The sequence below is a fragment of the Plasmodium vivax genome, chromosome 11 (genome assembly GCF_000002415.2).
Source record: "Plasmodium vivax chromosome 11, whole genome shotgun sequence".
Lineage (NCBI taxonomy): Eukaryota > Apicomplexa > Aconoidasida > Haemosporida > Plasmodiidae > Plasmodium > Plasmodium vivax.
Genome location: NC_009916.1, coordinates 451,828 through 473,010, shown reverse-complemented (window position 1 = coordinate 473,010; position 21,183 = coordinate 451,828). Strand labels below are relative to the sequence as shown.

The window sequence follows — 21,183 nt, the reverse complement described above, 5'->3', positions numbered from 1 at the left end:
CATTAAGAGGCCACACACTAAATGGGAATAAACAGAATGGGAAACCCAGTTATAGCACCATCGGCAGGGTGGCCACTTTTCCGGTTGTGTAAGGCTCTATAAATGCCTATTTCATTTCAACTTTGGTGGGGCCCCTCAATTTGCACGTGACGAGTAAAGTTTTGATGAAAGCACGGCTCTTCTCAAAGTTACCCCCTTTCATCGTGTGCATACGGCGAACTCAAATTTTTGCAAAAAAAATGGGAAAAGCTTCCCCACAGCAAGGTCATGCAACTTTTTACGCGCTTGCTCGGGCAGGCTTCTTCAGGACAAAGTGGTCCAGAGGGATAGGGTCAATGTGGCGCTATTCAGAGTGGCCCTCTTAAAGTGGCCCTCATCACTTTTGCCATCCCTCTTGAATGGCAACACCCTTTTTATGCACACAGGTATGCAAACAAATACGTAAAAAAGGGATGACATTTTTCAAACCTCGCTCGCGCAAAAAAAAAAAAAAAAAAATCGTTACACACAAGCGCGATCTTTTACAAAAGCGAAGTGCAAAAAAAAAAAAAAAAAAAAAAAATACGGAACAGTGCTAAAATGTTCTAGCGGCGAAAATGTAAAAAGGGGAAAGCACGCACAACAGAAATGTTGAACGTTTTTTTATCCCTCTCAGTTGTCAGTGAAGAAGACATCTTTGCAATTCCGGGAGCGGCCATCTGGACACAAAAATGCCGGCATTTTCCCTAGCACAAGCGTTGCAAATTGTGTTGTATGATTGGTGTTTTTCGTGACACGTATATTACACACATTTGTGTGTTCATATGTACACGTGCGCGCTACGGTACTGTTTCTCCACCCCATTCGCGTAACTTGCAAAAATGTAAAAAAAAAAAAAGCGACAAGAACAGTGCTCTTCTCGGCTTAGCAAAAGGGGTGTTCCCATTTTTCGCCCCCTCGTGGATGGGCATATAATTATGTACTGACAAGTGAACGCGTAATTATGCTCACATGTGGAGTGGAAGCGCGTCCTTCAGTCACCACGCACACGGGACCGCGTTAACCGCATCAGTTTTAGCTTCCTTTGGAGATATAATTATGTGGCACATTTGAATTGGGCTGTTTGGCTGTTTAGCTGATTTTTTTTTTTTTTTTTTTTTTTCCCCGTTCGAAGTTGCACAGTTAGCTGCTCGGTCGGCTAGCTACCTGCCCCTTGCCCCTGCAAAACGGCGTAACGAAACAACGCCGGCGCTTCTTCCCCCATTTCGAAAAGATAAGCTAGAAAAAAAATGTCAGAAATATGAACAATATAAAGGTATACGGATGCAAAAACGTGACGAATGTGTTTGCAAAAAATAAAGAAATTAATGAATATATAAATGTTTTACAATATGTGGACGCCTCAAATGAAGGAGCTAGCCATTTTCACGTCTTCATTTTTGACCACTTTGACAATGTCGCGAGGGAAGGAGTACCCAATGATGAGAAGGTTCCTCCCGGTGGAGGACATACTCCCTTGTTGAATAGCCAACATTTGGGAGAGTGGGGAGAGGCCACAACCCCCCAGGGAGGCCCATTTGCACACAAAAAGGTGGGCGAAGAAAAAAATGCGCTCACTTCCCCAGTGGGTGAAGAACAAACGGGGGGTGGCGAGGTGTTCCTTTTTTACAATGTCCAGTTTGACCCCGAATTGGTAAGAAGCGCGTTAGGGGTGGAAATATATGAGCGAGCAGGGTGTGCCAACAGTGTGGAAGATTCCAAGGAGAAGCTGATACTATGCAGACGGTCTAGCGATGAAGATGTAGAAAGGGGAATCGAAGCGGAGAAGGTGATTGCATCCTCTTATTATGACAATGGAAAGAACTCCAAGTTGAAACACATTTTGGAAGCTTTGGGTGTGGAAAGCTTCAACTCCTTCTCGGGGACTCTCCTAAAACTTCCCTTCCCTTCGCAAGTGTGTATGCGCCAAATTTGCGAGCAGTTAATAAAAGTCACAACCGAATTTATGCTCCTCTCGCGGAAGGTAGAAACGTTTGATGTTCAGATGAATGGTCATTCGGTGTGCACCTGGGAGAGGAGCGACAAGAGTATTTCTATATCCCATTTGGAAGGTGAAACGCACTCAGTGAATAATGTCCCCTACGTCACTGTGCGTTGTAAGAACAAAGAAGTAATCACCGAGTATGTTCTCCATGCGAATGGGGTAAAGGGCAACATCCAAGGGGAAGAAATATACTTTATGCATGTAAGGGGCCAAATGGGAGAAGGATCAAAAAATGGTAGCGAAATGGATGCGTTCCAAAGGGGGGGAGGTGTTAATTGGCCGAGCTACATACACACCGTGCAGGGTGTCAACCCAATGCTTATAAAATCGAAGAGCAAAAGGAAAATCCAAATGGAGGATATAGCAAAAGGGTGGGGAGCAACTGCCATTTGTGAACTTTACGTGGAGTTTTTGCTACTCCTCCGTGAGCTAAACCTATCCTGCAGTGCGTATAATTTTTCGTTTCATTTTCCAGTCACGTTAGAGGCAAACCCTTTGGAGGTCAACCCCTTTTGCGGCCTGTACAGACAACTGTTTGAAGAAGAGAAAAAATTAAAACTTTTTTTTAATGGACATCTCTGGATGGGATTCTCAGAATGTGTATTCGTTCCGCACGACTTGAAAAATATTTTTGAGAATTGCCTCTCTGACATTGTAAAACATTCCGGTGTGAAGAATTTGCTCTTTTTTGACGACCGGGTGAAGAATGCCCTGTTCAGCTATTTGAATACCCTATGTGAGGAAAAAAAAAACGTACTGGCTGCCAAAATTTGTAAGCGGAATTTGCAGTATATAGAAAATGTCCCTGAAAAATTCAGACGAGCGGATAAGCACAACACAGATGACGAAGTGGTGAAGAGAACTTATCAAAATAGGACGAATAAATTTCTCTGCGAAGTAGTCATAAATAATTCTGCCTATGTGGAGTTCCAAAATTGGGTCCCCGTTTTGTCCCATCTGCTGGAGGTGGGGGAACCCTCCGTATTGGCGTGTCTGAAAAGTTTGCCTTGTTTCCCAAATGAAGAAAAAGAGTGCAAGCGGATAAGCGAATTGGTGTACCCCCTGGACGGCAAAGAGTTCTACGGGATGGATAATCACAATTGTGGTGAAAATGGGGTAGCACCGAACATGGGAAGAAGCAACAGTGATGAAAGGTGGGGTGCCACGGGGGGGGAGAATCGCTCTCATGGAGACTCCCATGTGAAGGGCGATCCCCACATGAAGAGTGACACACAGCAGACGAAAAGCCCAAACTGCATCGGGAGGGAAAACCTGTTAAGCCTCCACTTGGTGAAGCAAGCCAAGGAGGAGGGGGTCGAAAAGATGAAGCTGTTGGGCCTGACCATCCTCGAAGAGCAGTACAAACTGAATGACAACATAAACGATATTTTTCTCGATTTGGAAAAACTATATCGCAGCAAAAATGTATACGAGAGTAAATTAAAAGTTCTGAACAAAATAATCTTACAGTTAGAAAAAAATATACACCATTTGGAAGACCCCTTAGTGCTGCAAAAGTGTAGGGAGCGTTTTTTCCTGCCACTGTACCGGAGCAAGCACTTTAGTTATGCCGTCTCCCCCACGGGGGACACTTCGGTAGAAGGCGGAGGTGTGCTAAGTAAAAAGGCCGTCGTTAGAGGGGCACCCAATGGGGATCTTCCAAAAAGGGGGGTCGCCAAGACCGAGGTCACCTCGAGGAATGCCAGTAGTGCCGCCCATAGCAGTCGTGCCGCCCATTCCAATCGCACCATCAGTGGTGGCCCGCTAAGGGAGACTAACAACAACCCGCCGAGAAATAGCTCTAACAGCGCGGACCCCCGTGGAAAAGGCCAAAACGACCACGGAAAGGATCAGAAAGACAAGGACTTTGTCAAAATATGTGATGCGTACGATAAGGTACATTTCAACCTCATTTTTTTAAAGAGCAAATGTTACCATTTGGAGAAGCTGACTGTGTCTCCCGAATTGGGGAAGCTGCTCGGGTTGGAGAGGAGTCCTCCGCTGGCCGAGGTTCTGGGGCACCTGGAATTGCTCTGCAGGAGCTCCAAGAGTGCTTGCTTCCAGAGCGCGTCCAAGGTGTACGATGATATATATGACCATTTGGAGAGATGCATTCTTCGGCACAAGTCGCGGGAAAGGTTAGCCGTCTCCGGAAGTTCCGCACCCGGTTACGCACCTGATGACGCACCTGATGACGCAGCGGGTGACGCAGCGGGGGGTGTGGGGGACTCCTCCCCACAAGGAGAAACTCGCGTGCTGGCCGACTTTGTCCAGAGACATAAGTTCATTTACATAAAGAACAAACTGTGGAGCGCCAAGGACGTGTTCTCGACGAAGAACACCCTCCCATTCAACCTCTTCCTGTGCGAACTCCCCAAACTATACAAAATGAAGTACCCCAATTTGGTCGAACTGAGTTGCGTGCAGGGACGGCTGAAGCATTCCAAGCTGGTTAGCATCCTGGAAAAAATCGTCACCAAACTGAGGAGCAAAAGGGTTCCCCCAGATGAGAAAGACATCCACCAGAAGGAGAAAAGAAATCAAGTTGAAGGAGAAAAGGAACAAAATATGATGTACCTATCAGGACTTCTTAAAATTTCATACATCAACACGGTGAACATAATTGATGTGTCCGTTTGCGATTGGGTACCCGTGTGTGCTGAGGGAGAAAAGGAAAACTCACAGACGGGGGAGAATGAAAAGGGTCCCATTTTGGAAAAATCGAACCAAGTGGATAAGAAGACAAAGACTCAGCTGAAATGCCCCTGCTTCGATGGCATCTACCTTCCAAATAGTAAATACCTTTTGGTGAAGAAGGAGAAGCTAACCTATGTGGCTACCCCCCTACTGTATAATAACAACGCACACAAAGGTGACGTCGTGCATAGGGACGTCAAGGAGAGCGTCATCGATTTGTTGAATGTTCCCAAAAGGGGGGAAAAAGAAGGCGTCGATTTGAAGAGAGCAACGGAGAAAAGTTACAAAAGGGGGTCCAACCAAGGGGATTTGAAGAGTGTGATAAAAGGGCCCATAAAAAGTCCCCCACTGGGGGGAAGCAAAACAGTGAAGAGCACCACACAGGTGAGCACCCTACACGTGAGCACCATTAGCAGGGCTAGAAAAACCCAAGTGGGGAAAAATCCACAAACTGGTGCAACCAACCAGCAGGAGAGTAAAAAAAAAATGACGTCCTACCTAATCGAACAGAAGAAAAAGGAACAGCTGAGGAGAGAAATAAAAAAAGAAAAAGCACCCACTGTTAAGAGAGAGCCAAAAGTGATACCTCCCCAAAATGGGACCAAAAAGAAGAGAGAGCTCCAAAAGGGGAATGAACTCAATGATAATATCCTATTTAGGGAAATAAAAAATTTGATCTACTTTCTAGACGACATAGGATGCTTGGACATAAAATTAATTGCCGATAAGAGAAGTTTCAGCTCGGACACCCTTCCCAAAGTGTTCCTCAAAAGGGCTTGCTTCTGCCTCTACATAAAGGTCAAGAAGGAACAGTATGAAAATCTCCTAATCTCAAATGAGGAACTAAGTGCCTATGCCGATGCTCACAATGTAGAGCGTAACAGGGAATACCTCAATGCAGATACGAACAATTTGGAGTCCTTAAAATCGTGCAGCGATTTGATTTGCTCCTACCTGTTTGAGAACCTTTCTGGAGTGCTGGATTATTTGCTAATTCGAAATGGGGGCTGCATCTCCGAGTGGTGTTCACGGTGCGGCGATGAGATGGCGAATAGTGGGCGCCCCGAGGAGGGGGCCAATAAGGGGTGCAGCGAGGAACAGAGTTGGGCAGCCCCGGTTGGCGGTTCACCAGATGGCGGTTCTCCAGTTGACGGTTCACCAGATGGCGGTTCTCCAGTTGACGGTTCTCCAGTTGACGGTTCTCCAGTTGGCGGTTCTCCAGTTGGCGGTTCTCCAAAGGGGGAATCCCCGAATGGGAGCAAATCGCCAGTTCGTGGGGATCACGCAACTTCCCCTCACAACGACGGTGACAACTTTGGGAGAGGAACAACTCGCGTTCCCCCAACTGTAGACGCCCCACCGCAGAGCCCCAAAAGGGTGCTATGCAAAAAAAACCACATTCTCAGCAAAAAGGACGAAGAACTAGCCAAAAATATATTCCTTTACAACTACTTTCGACTCGATGAAAAGAACAAATGGGAGGAAAATGGCTACCTGCGCAAGCAGTCCAAAGTGGGGAGTGCAAGCAGAAGAAAGGAGGTGCCCCTTCGGGGGGAGAAAAAATATTATGCGCGACAGACAACCGAAATGGGAAGCGGGGAATACCCACTGGGAGCAATATCCATCAGTGACGTGGAACATGATTCGATGGAGCTCACAGAAATGAAGAGAAAATACTCAAACGTGGGGGAAAACCAAATCATATGCATTCGCCTGTACAATAAGCAAAAGCTGTCAATATTGAAGATGATTGAAAGGGTCTTTTTGGAGTGCAAAAAATATAGTGAAAAGTTTTTCTTCTTTTCAAAAAATCTTCTAAAATTAGATATTATAAAGATAAATGAAAAAGGGGGGCGAGCTGAAAATGCCACAAGTCTAGGGATCTGCATGTCTGACTATCACTTCCATTTGAGGGAAAAATTTTACGACGCTGTGAAGAAGAAGCAATTACACAGTTGGGGGAAGCAGAAAGGGGAACAGTTATCCTCAGACGAAACGAATTGCAACAATTTGGAAATATTTCTTCAGTGCCAAATATACAATGGGAGTAAATCGAGCAGGTGGATCATCGGGTTGTTGCACGACGTCAGAATAGCCATCTGTTTCGAGCACTACCAGATCTTCCGCAAGCATTTCCTTTTCCAAAATTTTCACATCGTTTCAAATGTAGACAATTTGCCTATGCATATATGCTGCGACTTATTTGAGAGTAATGCCTGCAGTTTGAAAAAGCTCAAAAATGGGGAGAACCTGCAGGGGGTGCTCAGGAAGATCTCCATTTTGTATGAACACTTTTTGAGGCTGGCTCACAGGAATGCAGTGAAGAAATTGCTGAAGCAGGATTCGAATAAAGTGCTGTACAAGTGTAAGGGGAAGTGGGTTAAAAGGAAGTTGGCGGAGAGGCACGTCTCCAGCGGGGTGGGCTCAACTGGCCCGGTTAGCCAAGTTAGCGGCATGGGTGTACTTGGCAGCCTTGGCAGCGCCGACGTGAGCAGCATGACCAACATGATTAGCATGACGAGTGCGGCCAGCGTGCACGCCATGCGCGGAGTGCGCAGCGGGAAGGTGAGCAACGTGGGCAATATGAGCAGTGTGAGCAACGTGGGCAATATGAGCAGTGTGAGCAACGTGGGCAATATGAGCAGTGTGAGCAATGTGAGAAGTATGACCAGCATGGCCAGCATGACGAGCGCCTGCCGGGCGGACCACCCGAACGGTGAAAAATCGCTCAACACGTCTAGGGAGGGCAAGGACGACCTAACCCTAGACTACATATACAAAGTAGACAAAAGGGACATCAAACATTTTAGCGAAATATACCAAATTTTTAAAACCAAGTATCTCAATTTTATTCCCAAAAAATATGACCAAAATGACTTTTTCTGTTCTGTTGTAAAACATGCTTTTTCTAATTGCTCAGAACTTCAAATTTTGCCTTGCTTAAAGAAGAAGGAGAAAATTTACGCTCTATACTGGTCCAGCATGAATGGCTGCGTTAATGTCTACCCCTTCTGCAAGTACTTGAACCAGATCACCTTCTTCCTCCTCGATTTGGGCCTCACCGTTTTGCTGCCCTACTACGAAATTGACAACATTGTGCATATGCACAAAATGGTTAGCAGCATGGGGGAGGCCGGTGCGCACATAGGTTCGGAGGTAAAGCCGATCACCGGCGGATGTGGTGGCGAGGATCTTTCCGCGTACATGAAGGGAAATCAGGGGGAAGAGAATGCCCTCAAAAGAGGGACTCATGACGAGGTCATACCAGAACAAGTCCTCAATCTAACACCAGGTTACCTTAGAAATAGAATCAAAAAGTATATTTCCGTTTACCTCACCTTTGTGAAGGAATGTCTAAGTGAGAGGAACTTTTCCACGGTGATATACTTTTTGGATTATATTTTCTCCGATTTTAAGAAGCATGAGTTGTATGACACCATGGTGAAGGACCTAAAGTGCATACCGCTGTTGGTCATCCTGAATTATGGCACGTCCTATTTGAAGATGAAGTTGGAGGGGGTATTGCCTTCTGGGGAGGGGCTACCTAGTGGGGGATCCCCCATCACTGCCGGAAGGGAGAAATTAACGGGGGAGAGGGAAGGAAACTCCTGTGGAAGCAACGAAGAGGAGACACTCAAAACCAAGTGCGATGAGGGAGACATGGACGGATGCTATTCCCACGATGGAAATGTTGGCATGGTTGGAGACGATCACAATGATGATGCAAAAACGTTGGAGTGCGGCGAAAGCGCTGGGTGCTCCCTCCCCAAGCAGGATGACCACTGGAAGGGGGAAGCAAATCGCGTCGTCCCCATATGCACAGATAACCTGCTCAAAATGAAGAACGGCAACTTCGAAACGGAGGAGTTTTTCAATTATGATTTCATTCAACTGATTAAGTATAACGAAAATGGCAAACTGTACACATCTAAATATTTCTACCTGTTTGACCTAGACAGGGTGATGTTCATAAACGTCCATTTTTATTCCTCGTCGATTTTGTCTCTCCTACTGGAGACCCAAATTGTGGCCAACTTGAATTTTAGCAATCTGTCGCAGGTACTGAGGCATAATTTGTACCCCTCCATTTTTCACCCGTGCGCTCCGCTCGATCGAAACGATGACACTGGTGATGGACTTGATAGTGACCAGGGTGGTGCTTCGATTCTCTTCCGCGGGGTGGGGGAGCCAACCCACCCACGTCAGCATACGCAGTGCCATCTCGGAGGAGAAGAAAACCAGCGCGCTGAGAACGCTCGCCTGTACAACTGCATACAAATCGCCTACGACGCAAACGTCATCATTTACAGTAGAATGCTCCTCGACATGATAAGCGAGTTGTGCAGTGGGCAGCCGTACAAGAGCGTCCTGCGCACGTTGAGCAACTTCCGCTTGCTTATCACCTTTGGGGGGGCGGCGCAGAATGGAGAGGAGTCGCAAAACACAGAGAAGACGCAAAGCACAGAGAAGTACACCGAGGGGATGACGCACATGTATGTGCACAGCTGGAACGACATAAAAAACATCCTCAGCTTTCACTTCGGAGACGCCCGCATGGAGGCTACTCTACATTTACTGGGCTACAAAAAAATGCACCCCACCATGGCAGACGGTTCCATCTTTACGCAGTACTTAATAAATGACTATGAAGATGCCATGCTGTCCTTATACCTAAATGGGGACCATCTAAACTGGTCAGCACTCAACATGGAGGATATGCATTTCCTCCTGCTTACTTTTCTCTCGACCATCAAATTTAATAGTAATAATATTTTTTATTTTAAAGCTCTTCCCATTTTTTACTCTATAAATTGTTTTGAATACATCAGTTTGGCCAACAAGAATAGGAGGTACATCGTGGTGTGTACGAACCATCTGCAGTTGTTCTCGTGTGTGCTGTCGCAGCTGCGTATGGGTAGTAGCGCCAGCGAGGGGGGCACTGACATGGGTGTGAGGCTCGAGGGGCCACACGATAGTGGCAAACGCGGCGGGAGTGACGGGAGTAGCATCCGTGGCGCAAGCGGAGTAACAACTACAGATTCGCGGGAAGGTAATAAAGAAGAAGGGCACGCTGCTGAATGTGCTGCTGATCAAGTGGACGCCCTTTTGGAGGCCTCACCCCTGAAGAGAAGCACAAGCGGGGACCACTTCGTGACAACGCGCAACGACGAAATGAACACTCCGATGAAGTACTCCTTCCTGCACCACTCCAACGTTGGGGTAAACTATTGGAAGCACATCAACATCGAGTGCTGGTGCGGATATGACATCATCGCTAATTTTTTATTACAAGTGGTACGAGATTGCACTGATGAGAATCTATTTCACAACATTGTGCTTTTTATCTACAAGGAGTATGAAGATATGCTGGAGAGAAAAAACGACCAAACAAAAGTTAGGAGGGAAAAATATGCTGCCAACTTCCATAACGTGTGTGAGGTGAATGAGGTGGACGGTTTGGAGAATCGCTACGGGGAATTCCTGATGAACATTTTTGGAGGGATGAAAGAAGTGCGATTGAAATTTAGGGGACATGTGCAAATTGCTCAGCTTTACAACGCTAATAGTGACTTGTTTAGGGCGTTTATAAATGGCAACAAATTGTTTCACTTTGTTCATTTGACTAATTTGAAATATGAAAAGGAGTTTCTGGAGAAGTTAAATTTTCATGTGAACCCTAGCATGCCTGAGTTAAATAATTTTCTTTACATTTTAATTAATGTTGTAAAGAGAACAGCTAGCGAAGACGCTCCGGATGTCGTCCCCATTGAGGCCATTTTTCACGACATCTGCGTAGATAATAGCAGGTACGACACAAAATTTGATGAAAAAAATTTGCATAACAAAATGCACTCCTTGCTGCAGTACGCTGAGGACAACTTCGAGATGCTGCTTAAAAAGAGGGACGAGAATTTTGCCTATTTAATGGGATCCCTAATGGAGCTTTTGCTGAATAGCAAGTGGTTTGCGTCCATGGGAGGGGCGTACAAAACGCTGGAAGGTTATTTCGTGCAGAAGGGCAAAGTGAGAATGGGGTATTCGATAGAGGGGACCGGCGACCGGGGGAAAGGCGCCACAGGGGGGGGACACGATGGAGAGACGCACAAGAAGGAGGAGGGAGCGGAAGCAGAGGTGGGACAAGCTGCTGGACCAACCGCTAACCCAACGGTGGAAGAACAAAATTGTGCCGTGGCGAACCAGTGCACTGCCGAGCCCAATGAGCAGGAGGAGGAACTTCCCAAACGCAGTAACGAAAGGGAGACGGGCGAAGAGGCGGGAACCCCCCCCATTCATGTACCAAAAGGGAGAGCCCAACTTAATAAGAGCAAAACATTATGATCGCAATATTTTTATGCGATCGATTATTTCGAGGTGTGGAGGGAGCAAAAAAAATTGCTTGTACTTCCCCTGTACAGGTGGAAACTACAAACATACGTGGATAGGAGGATGAACAGACAACGTGTAGAGAAACGGCGAAGTTACCTTTAAAGGGCAAACCGTTCATCCTTAAAAGAAAAGGGGGATGATTAAGCATACCAAATGATACATTATGTGTTCCTTCAAGTATGCCCTTTTGTTCGTTTTTTTTTTACTTGTCATAATGATCACTCATTGGAACGGAACAGATTTGCTCGCGCAATTCTGGCAGTACGTGCGCGCATGTGTGTAACTATGCACACAGTTGACCCCTCCGCGCGTCACAAAAAAAAAAAAAAAAAAAAAAAAATAAACTTCTTGGACGTGCAAAGCGTCCCCGTTGTGTCCATTTGCTGCGTAAGTATGTGCATTTATTCGTTCTCACAATTTTTTGTTTAATTTTTTCAAGTGCGAGAAATAATTTTAAGTTCGCGAATTTGGGGCATCCGCTTGGCATACGCTTACCATCCGCCTACCACCCACTTGGTGGCCTTCCTCTAAGACCGAAACGATTTTCAAATTTGAAAACCGGCGCGCAGACGGACAGGTGGAATGCTAAACGTTGGCTCAGTCGATTTGAATTTCTCTCTTTAGTTGGACTGAGCAATTTCGGAGGGGCACACAAATGTGCGCGGAGGGGACCCCCTGCGATGAGTGCGTCCAGCGAGGATACGCATTTATGTATATATGTCCATAAGTGTGTTTTTTTTATTTTCCCCCGCTTGCACACAAAATGGGGAACGCCGCGAACAAAATGGCCTTCCTAGCTGACGACCGCGCCAGGGGGAAAAACAAAGCGCCCGACAAAAAGTACAACATTTTAATTTTGGGCCTTAACGGTTCAGGCAAAACAACGCTCCTGTATCATAATTTTATTCCAGGTGAGTGTGACTTTGCATTTTTGCGGTTGAAAGGAGGGTGTTGCAGCGTATAGCTGTGTGGTGTTCCGTTATTGGGACATACCCACGGGAAAGCGGCATGTGGGTTAGATTAAAAAAATGAATTACGTTTAGCAGTTGGGCCATCTTCTACCCTCTCAGCCATAGGCAAAAGGGAGAAATTAAAAGGATTTAAATGTGTGCATTTTTTTTTTTTTTTTTCCCCCCCGCGATACCTGCGAAAGAATGGACGGACATCACCTCGCACATGGAGCCAACCATATCTTACCACTACGAGGAGATTAAATGGATAAATGGGAGAATCGGATTTTGGGACATGTCAGGGAACCCGGTGGTTAGTAACCATAAGTGTGTTACATTTTTTCTCATTTTCACTATCACTATCATTATGATTATTATTATCCTTTTTTTTTTTTTTTTTTTTTTTTCGTCCAAGTGTGCAACGAAAAGGGCGCGTGGTTTATTTTTCCCCTCTCCTCTTGCACCTTTGTGATTCCCTCACTTTTTCTTTTCCCCCCATGCAGATGAGGACCATTTGGCAACTGATTTACCGGAATGTAAAAGTGAACGCAATTTTGTACGTTATTAACATAATGGACATATCGGATGAAGTTTTAAGAGAAAACAACTCGCACATAAGTCTTCTGCTGAACGACGAATGCCTGCAAGCGTCCTGTGTCGTGCTAGTTTTTAACACCTTTAATGACGTGGACAGTGTGGATGAAGCCACAAAAAATCAGCTGTTCGTTAAGTACAAAGTGAAAGATTTGATTAACCATTATGGGAATAGAATTCATCACATTTTTGTCGATTGCAAAAATTGCAAGTTGGATAAAAACTGGATAGGGTTGATGCAGCAAATTTCGTGCTACTTCTGAGGTGAAAAGAGAAAAGAAAAGAAAAGAAAAAAAGTGTCCACTGCATTGCGCGTTAATGGGGGGAAGAAATGGCTCTTCTCACACGCCAGAAGGGAGTTGGCTAAGTGGGGCTCTCTCTAAATGTATACATACAGTACATACGTGTGTGTGCATGCTGCAGATTTGCACATGCGTTTTCCACTAGTGTGCTTAGTTAACTCTCAGTTGGCTTCACCGACTTTGTTGGCGAAGCGCTCCTTTGCAAACCTGCACTAAGGCGACAACTTGAAAAAAAAATGTGTCCCAAATGGGCGATTCGCAGAGAAAGAAGCGAATACACGATGAAAAGGGAAAAAAAAAAAAGAAAAAAAAAAGAGGATAAACTGTCCTAAATGGGACAATGCCCTAAACTGATAAATCAGATTGATCGGCCAAAAAATAACCCCCTCATGGTGTGGGATTTCCCCCCCAATATAGGTTAACACGGATTTTAAAAAAAAACGGGTTACGAAAGGAATATTTTTTAACGCGCCCTACATGCTGCACGAGCGAGTAGCAACATAATCTGTAGAATTAAGAGGGGCAATGTTCTCAAACGGAAAAGCGTCATTGTCTTGATGCGCGAAAGTGGGAAAATGAAAAGAAAGAAAGAAAAAAAAAAGAGATAAAATTTAGGTCTACTTTGTGATAAAAAAAAAAAAAAAAAAAAAATTTTAACCCAGCGGATAATTACTATTCACCGTTACATAATTTTGCCTGCTTCGCTTCGCTTTTTTTTTCCCAATGCTCACACAAAAACGGGACATTTTTGCCATACTTAAAAGTTAGGGACAACGCAACAGCTCGTTAGGAAAAGCGTCTGCGTGAGCGTGTGGAGCCAACGACGCATGCACGTGCCGCACGCACATGTTGCATGTGAAAGTACATTTTTGCATAAGCGTATTGCTGCATCCCCCCACCCCCTACCGTGCACATTCTTGTGTCATCCTAAATTGTGCATAAAGGACGGCCATCCTTCCAACTGGCCTCCGAAGTTGTCAATTTTCCTCCTTCCCCCTCCTCCGCGATGAGTGCTCACCTTATTTCGCGTAATGACAGTTACAAAAACGGGTTAGGTCAGTTGCGATTTTTTTTTTTTTTGTAGCTTCTTTCGAGCTTGCCCACAACTTGGCAGTAAGGAATTCTCAAAAGGGAAAAAAAAAAAGAAGAAAAGAAAGGAAGCAAAAAAGAAGAAGAAAAAAAGAAGAGCAAAAAAGAAGAAGAAAAAAAGAAGAGCAAAAAAGAAGAGCAAAAAAGAAGGAACACCCCCCCCTGTGATAAATGAGATATATCAAAATATGCCAACTTCCGAATGTTGTTCAGTGATAAAAAAAAAAAAAAAAGAAGGGAAACAAAGCAATAGTTTTTTTTTACCTGTTGGCATACCAAACAGCATTATAGCAAAAATAAGGAGCGGATTAGGGGAAGAAACATATTATAACCTTTTTTTTTTTGAAGGGCTTATTCAAAAGAGGAAAAGAAGCAATCCCCCATTAGATGAAAATTTTGCCAAACAAAAAGGGAATCCCCTTTAACCATGAAAAAAGGGTGTAAAAAAATGAGAAGAATCGAAGCGAACGCAACTTGAACAAGTTTTTTTTAAAAGAAAAGATTCATATTCATGTAATAATGAAAGTGAAAATCAAAAAAAAATACAGAAACAAAAAAATAGAAAAAAAAAGCAGAAAAAAAAAACAAACTTTTAAGCCAATAAACACACTTTATCAAATCTCAATGGTAGTGAAATGAAAGCGGGGAGAAACACCGACTCAGAGAAGGAGGCGTTAGGGTGGCAAATGGAGAAAAGCCTAAAACAGAGAAAGCGGAAAAATAGCCATACAGACGCGGTAGGGTTAGAGCATCATGGGGTGGCTGCTGTCGAAAGGGGCGAGGCCGTCTTGGCGAGCGGGGGAGGCGAGAATGAGCGGATGGAAAAAAGAAAAGTGGCGGAAAAGGTGCAGAAGGCCGAAAAGACCGAAAAAAAGGACAGAGCTGGACATGGCATCCCGCGTAGAAGCCAAAGCGCTAGCAGCTTGGGCTCGTCGGTCATGGCGGAGGCCCGCTCCAAAAGGGGGGACATCCAGGTTAGTAGAGAGGATAGTAGCGAGGTTAGCAGTCAGGTTAGCAGCCAGGTTAGCCGCGAGATTAGCCACCAACTCAGCCGCGAACCCAGCGGAGAGGTTGGAAAGGGCCCCCCCGCGGGCTACGAGTACGACCTTGGAATCGACAACGACGTGGAGAACGAAATGGACGACGAGTACGACGATGACATGAATAGCCACATGAACGACGCGCCGTTTGATTTGTGCGAATCGCAGGATTATGAAAATGGAGTGGAGGAGAACAACACAAAAGGGGAGGGGAGCGCAAAGAAGAACTTGAGGGACAATTCGGGGTACACAGACACGGAGGTCTCCTACGTGAGCGAAATGGACAAAATCAAGCTGGACGCGAAAAATGACTGCTGCTGTTGTTTCGCGAGGAGGGGGAAGAAGTTCAGCAGCGCGGGGGTGAGCGACTGCCTGGGGGGGCAGCACTTCGTGGGTGCAAAGAGCTGCAGCGAGGCAAACCCCTGCAGCTGCGCAAACATTTGTGGGGGCGCGAAAAATGGGCACGGCGCAGACCGCGAGCGGGGGAGCCAGAAGAGGAAGAAGAACGCAAGCAGCGAGCTGAAGAATGCAAGCAGTGAGCTGAAGAACATGGACTGGCTAATCTACACCATAAGGTACATGGATTATAGACGCCTGAGGAGGAGGTTCAACGGAATCAGGAAACCAATTTCGAAAAAAATTGTCTTTATTATTACCATTTTCTGTTTAATTCTCATCTCTTGGAAGTACTTCAAGACGTCGTATGAGAACAGCATGCTTACCATTAGCTTCAAAGTGCAGACGTCCTTTTTATTTTTCGTAGAAGCTGCATTGGCCATCATAGGAGTGATTATATTTGCCAAATTCCAAACGAGGCTGAGTCTACACTGGCCTATTTACGCGTCATACATATTTATAATCTGCGCATCAATTTTGTTAATATTTTATGAGAAAGACAAAAATGATAAAATATCCCGGGGGGAGCACATCTTAATGATTTATGGGTTAGTACAATTGTCCCTAATAATTATAGTAAAAATAATTATATGTATAGGTCCCCTTCTGGCTATATATGGTTTTTTCTGCCCATGTACAGAGCACTGTCGAATTTTAAAGAAAAAAATAGCAACGAATAAGTTAAATATAACGATAAGTAGGTACAACGACTTCGCTGGGATGTGTGGAAATAACTTCTGCTGTTTGTGCCTTTGTGCTTATCGATCGTTCTATCGTATTGTAAACTGCTTTTATAAGAAGTTTTCCAATTTGCGTTTTAAAATGACAAATGATAGTATCAATGAGGCCCCTTTTAGTCACCAGCTAAGGTATAAGGGGAAGACAGATATATATGGTCGACCGCATGGCTACGGAGAATGGATTGAAGATCATTCATATGGAGAGAAGCTAAGAGGTTTCTGGTTCCATGGGTACCCAGTAGGTCCTTTCATATCTCAGGAAGTGGGCAGTGGCTCTCTATTCGTTAATACCAGAGTTGGGTTCGCTGCCTGTGTGGGAAAAGACTGGTCAGATGTACGTTATGGCGTTTCCTGCACGGAGTGCTCCATCAGTGGCCACTTTTTCAATGACTTTCCTTTAACCTATTTTTTTGATCCCAAAATTGAGAAGGATGCCAATGGAAGGCTGCCAACCAACAGGTATGATATCATCGTAAAGGATATTTTAAAAGAAAATTATGAAGACATTTTAGGCTACGATTTGAAGTGGTGTTTTAATATGCTAAAGGTGAATAGCAGCACTACCACGGAGTATTTTTCCAACAACTGCATGATTTCTATTGACCATGTGACTATGAGTTTGAAGGTGCATAATTACAAACGGTTGGGACCCGTCAAAGGGAGGAACAATAACATACTGGACGAAATTACCGTCAAGTTGGTACACCTCCCGAAGGTAAAAAAGGGGAAAAAAATTTACAAAAGGAATTATCCCTACCGGTTTAGCGGCAATGGAAACCACGCTGTGTTGTATGGCAGACCGGAAAAGCAAGACGAACAGGTGATGAAGGGCCAAGAAGGGGAAGAATTTTTTTACTCCAATCAGAACAAAATACATAACAGTATTAAGAAGCTGAGTGCACATGGGAACCAGAATTGCGCGAATGAGCTGAAGGAGGACAGCTACCATTCCTACTATACACACAAACTGTCAGACAAGCTGCTGGACTCCGTAAATGATGATATTTATTTGTACAAAATGAATAAGTCCATCAAGTCGACTGAGATGCATAAAGCGCCGTACCTGTTTGACCGCAGTGGGGGAAGCACCACTCCTGATGAGGACGCGAAACGGGGGACCTACCGGATCGGCCGATCTCTCAACAGCCAACACTGTTGTGTTCTTCCCCATCGGAGCAGTTACTGTGGTGTGAAGGGAAAACATCGCAATCGACAAATTGGCGTAGACAGCCGAAGTGACAGCTCCCCCGAGGTGCATTTCGGAAGGAGAGTTAACCATGCAGGTGATACCGCTAAGCTTCCAAACGAACGAGAGCGGAGGCGTAGAGCGGAAAAATCAACCCGTAGAAGGTGCCATGTCCCCCCGCATGTTAACCTCTTCACGGAGGATAGCGCCACCAAAAGTAACTCCTCCTTTTGCCGAAAGGACGACACGTTTGTGGTTAATATAAACGGTTTTGGAAGTGAGCGGCGGTGCACTGAGCGGCGAAGCACCCGTGGCCTTCCTGTTGGAGCGCCTGGGAGAGGAACGCCTAAGAAGGAGGGAAGGAAGAAGCTGCGCAGGAGGGAACCGCGCTGTGGGAGTGCCCCCCACGGGGAAGGAAAAAAGGAACGCAAACGCGAAGGGCTCAGGTGCGGGGAAAAAGAACTCCTCTGCGGCAACGTTTTGCGTGCGAAGTTTAGGGAGCACCACGCGGTGGGGCTGGAAAGGGAGGGGAGCGACGTTAACGAAGAAAAGGTCGGTAGGGTGAGTCGTCCAAGGGAGAGGCCGCCAAGTGAGAGGCCGCCAAATGAGAGGCGTCCAACTGAGCGGCGGCAATGCAAAGCGGATGCGGGAAGGGACCCCCCCTCGCGCGCCACGGCAAATGAAGCCCATCACGTGCAGCAGAGCGAAGCTGAGGGGAGCTCCCCGAAACGTCAGCGAGAGGGAGAAAAGAGGCAGAAGAAGAACAAAAATAGAGTTACCCTCCCGAATGAGCAGGAGAAGAGGTTCGAAGAGGAGGCGAAAAAAAGTGACGAAGTGGGGGCAAACAAAAGTGACGAAGTGAAATGGAAGGAAAGGACGGTTAACCTGAAGGATACATCAAGTGGCACCTCCAATTTTGGAGAAAACAAAGCGCTATTCATTTCGGACATTTTTAAATCTTTTATAAAAGCGGGAGTAGCCAGGAATTCAAGAGGCAAAAATGTGAAGAAGAACTCCAGTGACGAGAGAGAAGATACCAAGCAGCAAACGTATACGGACAAAAGGAAAAAAAATAAAAAATCGAAAAGGTGCTATTCAAATGTAAATAAAGGAAGGAAAGAAATTTACAACAAGACAATGAAAAAAGGAAGTCTACACAGGATGAAAAATTCAAAGATAAAAGGATTTGTAAAAAGGTATACTAGACAGTATAGGAAGGGCTCCATCTATATAACTTCCAACAAGAATAAAATCGATAAGTTCATTCGATCGAAATACAATAGCAACAGTAAGAACACGCAAATTATAGGCACCTTGGGGGACACAGTCAAAAGTATTAACGAATCGTTTGGCAGTTTGAATGGGGCCAACTTGTCAAGCTATAATATGCAAAGGAATAAAACCATTGCGCAGGTATTCGCGGAGGAAGATGAATGGGAGAACTATCGCCATCAACATAAGGAAAAAATTATTGTGGATGGTTGGCAGTCATTATCTTTAAAACAAAATTTGAACTTCATGCCGGATGAAATTGTTATATATATACACGGATACAATGTGAAGTTACATCATGGGTGTTCTCAGTTGGCTCACTTGGTTTCTTTTTCTAAATTGCCGTCGTATATACAACCGTTTGTTTTTCACTGGGAGGGCTACATGTGGGGTGCTTTTTCGGCTCTATCCTACCCGGTGGCGAGGAAAAGATCCGAGATGGCAGTTTTGGGAAATTCCTTCAAAACGTTTATACGGGAGCTTATCAACTCGGGCATTAAGAACGTGCATATTATAAGTCACTCCTGCGGTTCGAGGCTGTTTTTCAACGGGTTCGCTAGCTGCGTGGAGGATAACCTGTTTTACAACGTGCTGAAGAATGAGAAGTCTGCGGGGAGGCAGGGGGGCCCCGCTGTTAGCGGTGTTGGCGGTGTTGGCGATTCTGGCGGTGTTAGCGACGCTAGCGATGTTAGCCACATTCGCGGCGCCTCTCCGCCCCCTCACCGCCGCCTAGCCGCCAGCGCGACCGGACGCCCGCCGGGCAAAAAGCGGAAAAAAAAAAAGAACAAGCAAATGATTGTAAAAACGGTGATTTTGCTGAACCCAGATTACCCGCTGGACAAGTTCCTAGAAAAGGACTTTTTCGTGCTGAGGAGCCACTGCAACCACATCGTCATGTACGGAGACACGAGGGACCAGGCCCTGACCTACTCCGAGACATGGAATAGGGAAAAGTGCCTGGGAAAGAGAATCTTCAAGTTGAAGCTGCCCCTATACAAAATATACAATTGCGAAGATTACCTGAATTTAAATTTGGACCGTAGTAACTTCCTCACGGGAAATTACGAAGACAAGTACAAAATGTGTGATAACGTTTTGTTCCCCAATTCGTCTTATGTGGAAGAAAAAATGAAGTTGAAGCAGAGCCAGCGAATCGGGGAGCAGCTTGACAGGAGTGATAAACCCCACCAGAGGGGGAAAGAAAATGAAAGAGAAGAAAGTCACCCACAGAATAAATCTACGCATGCTAATGCAAACACCAGTGGGAATGACCATCACGTGGGTAAGACCATTCGGAAGACATCCACATATGACTATGATGAAGGTGCTTCGTGCATTTCTGAAGACTTAGCGCAGAATTACCTGAATGAAAATTTCCTTAAAACTGTAGAGTTCAGTGACTCCAGTTTAAGGGCCTTTACATCCAAAAGGAGGTTTAAAATATCAAAGGCCTTTAAAAAAATTAAGAGAAAATGGCTATTCAAAAATAAGAAGAAGCATATTTATTTTAACCAAAACTCTATTAATAGGCCTAACAATATAAAAATGAAAGAAAGGGTGTCTAAAACTTCAGCTCAGACGTCTAAAAAAACGGACACTGTATATATTTCATTTGATAAGTATGCTTGGCTAGACATGGACGTGATTGATACAACGTTCGTTGAAACAAATGTAGATTTTTTGAAGCATTCCTTTTATCAGGTGAAAAGAGAAATTATTGATGACATACGGGAGGTGCTCATTTCGAATATACGTGCGCATGAGCGTGTCAGCCGGTTGGACAGGCGCAGAGGCAACGTCTTTGTGCTGCGCGTAGCTCCAGCCGGGGTTGGCAGCCTCCATCGGTAAAACGGTAGTTCGGTCGACCGTGCGGCGTATGATCTTTGTCTTCGCGAGTGTGTATCTCCACGTTCGCGTTTCCTTTTTTTGTTTTTTCTGTGCTTATCATGCACTGTGCGCAGTGCGTTTTTTGTGGGGCCCATTTCGAGGCGCACTTCGCCTTTTCAATTCCCGTCGCCCACACGATTAGCGCTCCTTCGTCCCATAATTCAATTAAGCGTTGTTTTAATTTTTCCTCCCCTGGATGGGGGAAAATTTACCTGCTGCATTTGTCCTTTTCATTTTGTGGAAAAATTTCTACTTGGGGGGTTGTTGCCCTCGCCTGCCTGTATTTATGTGCCCGTCCAGCCGTATGTTTTGTTGCGCTGAATTTTCTCCCATTTCGGCGGGCCGCCGATTTGATGTTTTTAAATTAACATTTTTTCACCCTCGCGGTGGTTCGCAAGTTGCATTGCGCCATTTTGCGAATTCACCGCTGCACACATTTCCGATCGATCGTACGCCTTGGTGCGGAATGCGGTGCGTAACGGAGCGGCGTTTCCTCCGTGTCAGCGCAAACGGCATGTGTTTATGGTGAGGCTTTACCCCTTTGTTGCGGTGCCCCTCGAAACATTTGCGAACACGTTTGTTCCCTTAATGGAACGGAAGCCGCCGTGTTTCCTTTTGCG

At 45.3% G+C, this 21,183-nt stretch overlaps 3 protein-coding genes across 3 annotated transcripts; all 3 read left to right on the top strand.

The window, feature by feature from the left end:
* Positions 1-1,279: 1,279 nt before the first annotated feature.
* PVX_114955 (hypothetical protein, conserved) lies at positions 1,280-11,059 on the top strand (the record flags this gene model as incomplete). The annotated part of the gene is made up of 1 exon (XM_001616331.1): positions 1,280-11,059. One exon carries the CDS (start codon positions 1,280-1,282, stop codon positions 11,057-11,059), a length of 9,780 nt encoding a protein of 3,259 aa, XP_001616381.1.
* A 1,224-nt stretch (positions 11,060-12,283) lies between these two features.
* Positions 12,284-13,198, top strand: PVX_114960 (ADP-ribosylation factor-like protein, putative; the record flags this gene model as incomplete). The annotated part of the gene is made up of 2 exons (XM_001616332.1): positions 12,284-12,370; positions 12,561-13,198. The coding sequence occupies 2 exons, from the start codon at positions 12,284-12,286 to the stop codon at positions 12,912-12,914; spliced, it is 441 nt and encodes a 146-aa protein (XP_001616382.1). The 3' UTR covers positions 12,915-13,198.
* Positions 13,199-14,677: 1,479 nt separating this feature from the next.
* Positions 14,678-20,931, top strand: PVX_114965 (hypothetical protein, conserved; the record flags this gene model as incomplete). Its single annotated transcript, XM_001616333.1, has 2 exons — positions 14,678-20,429; positions 20,864-20,931. The coding sequence occupies 2 exons, from the start codon at positions 14,678-14,680 to the stop codon at positions 20,929-20,931; spliced, it is 5,820 nt and encodes a 1,939-aa protein (XP_001616383.1).
* Between the last annotated feature and the right edge of the window lie 252 nt (positions 20,932-21,183).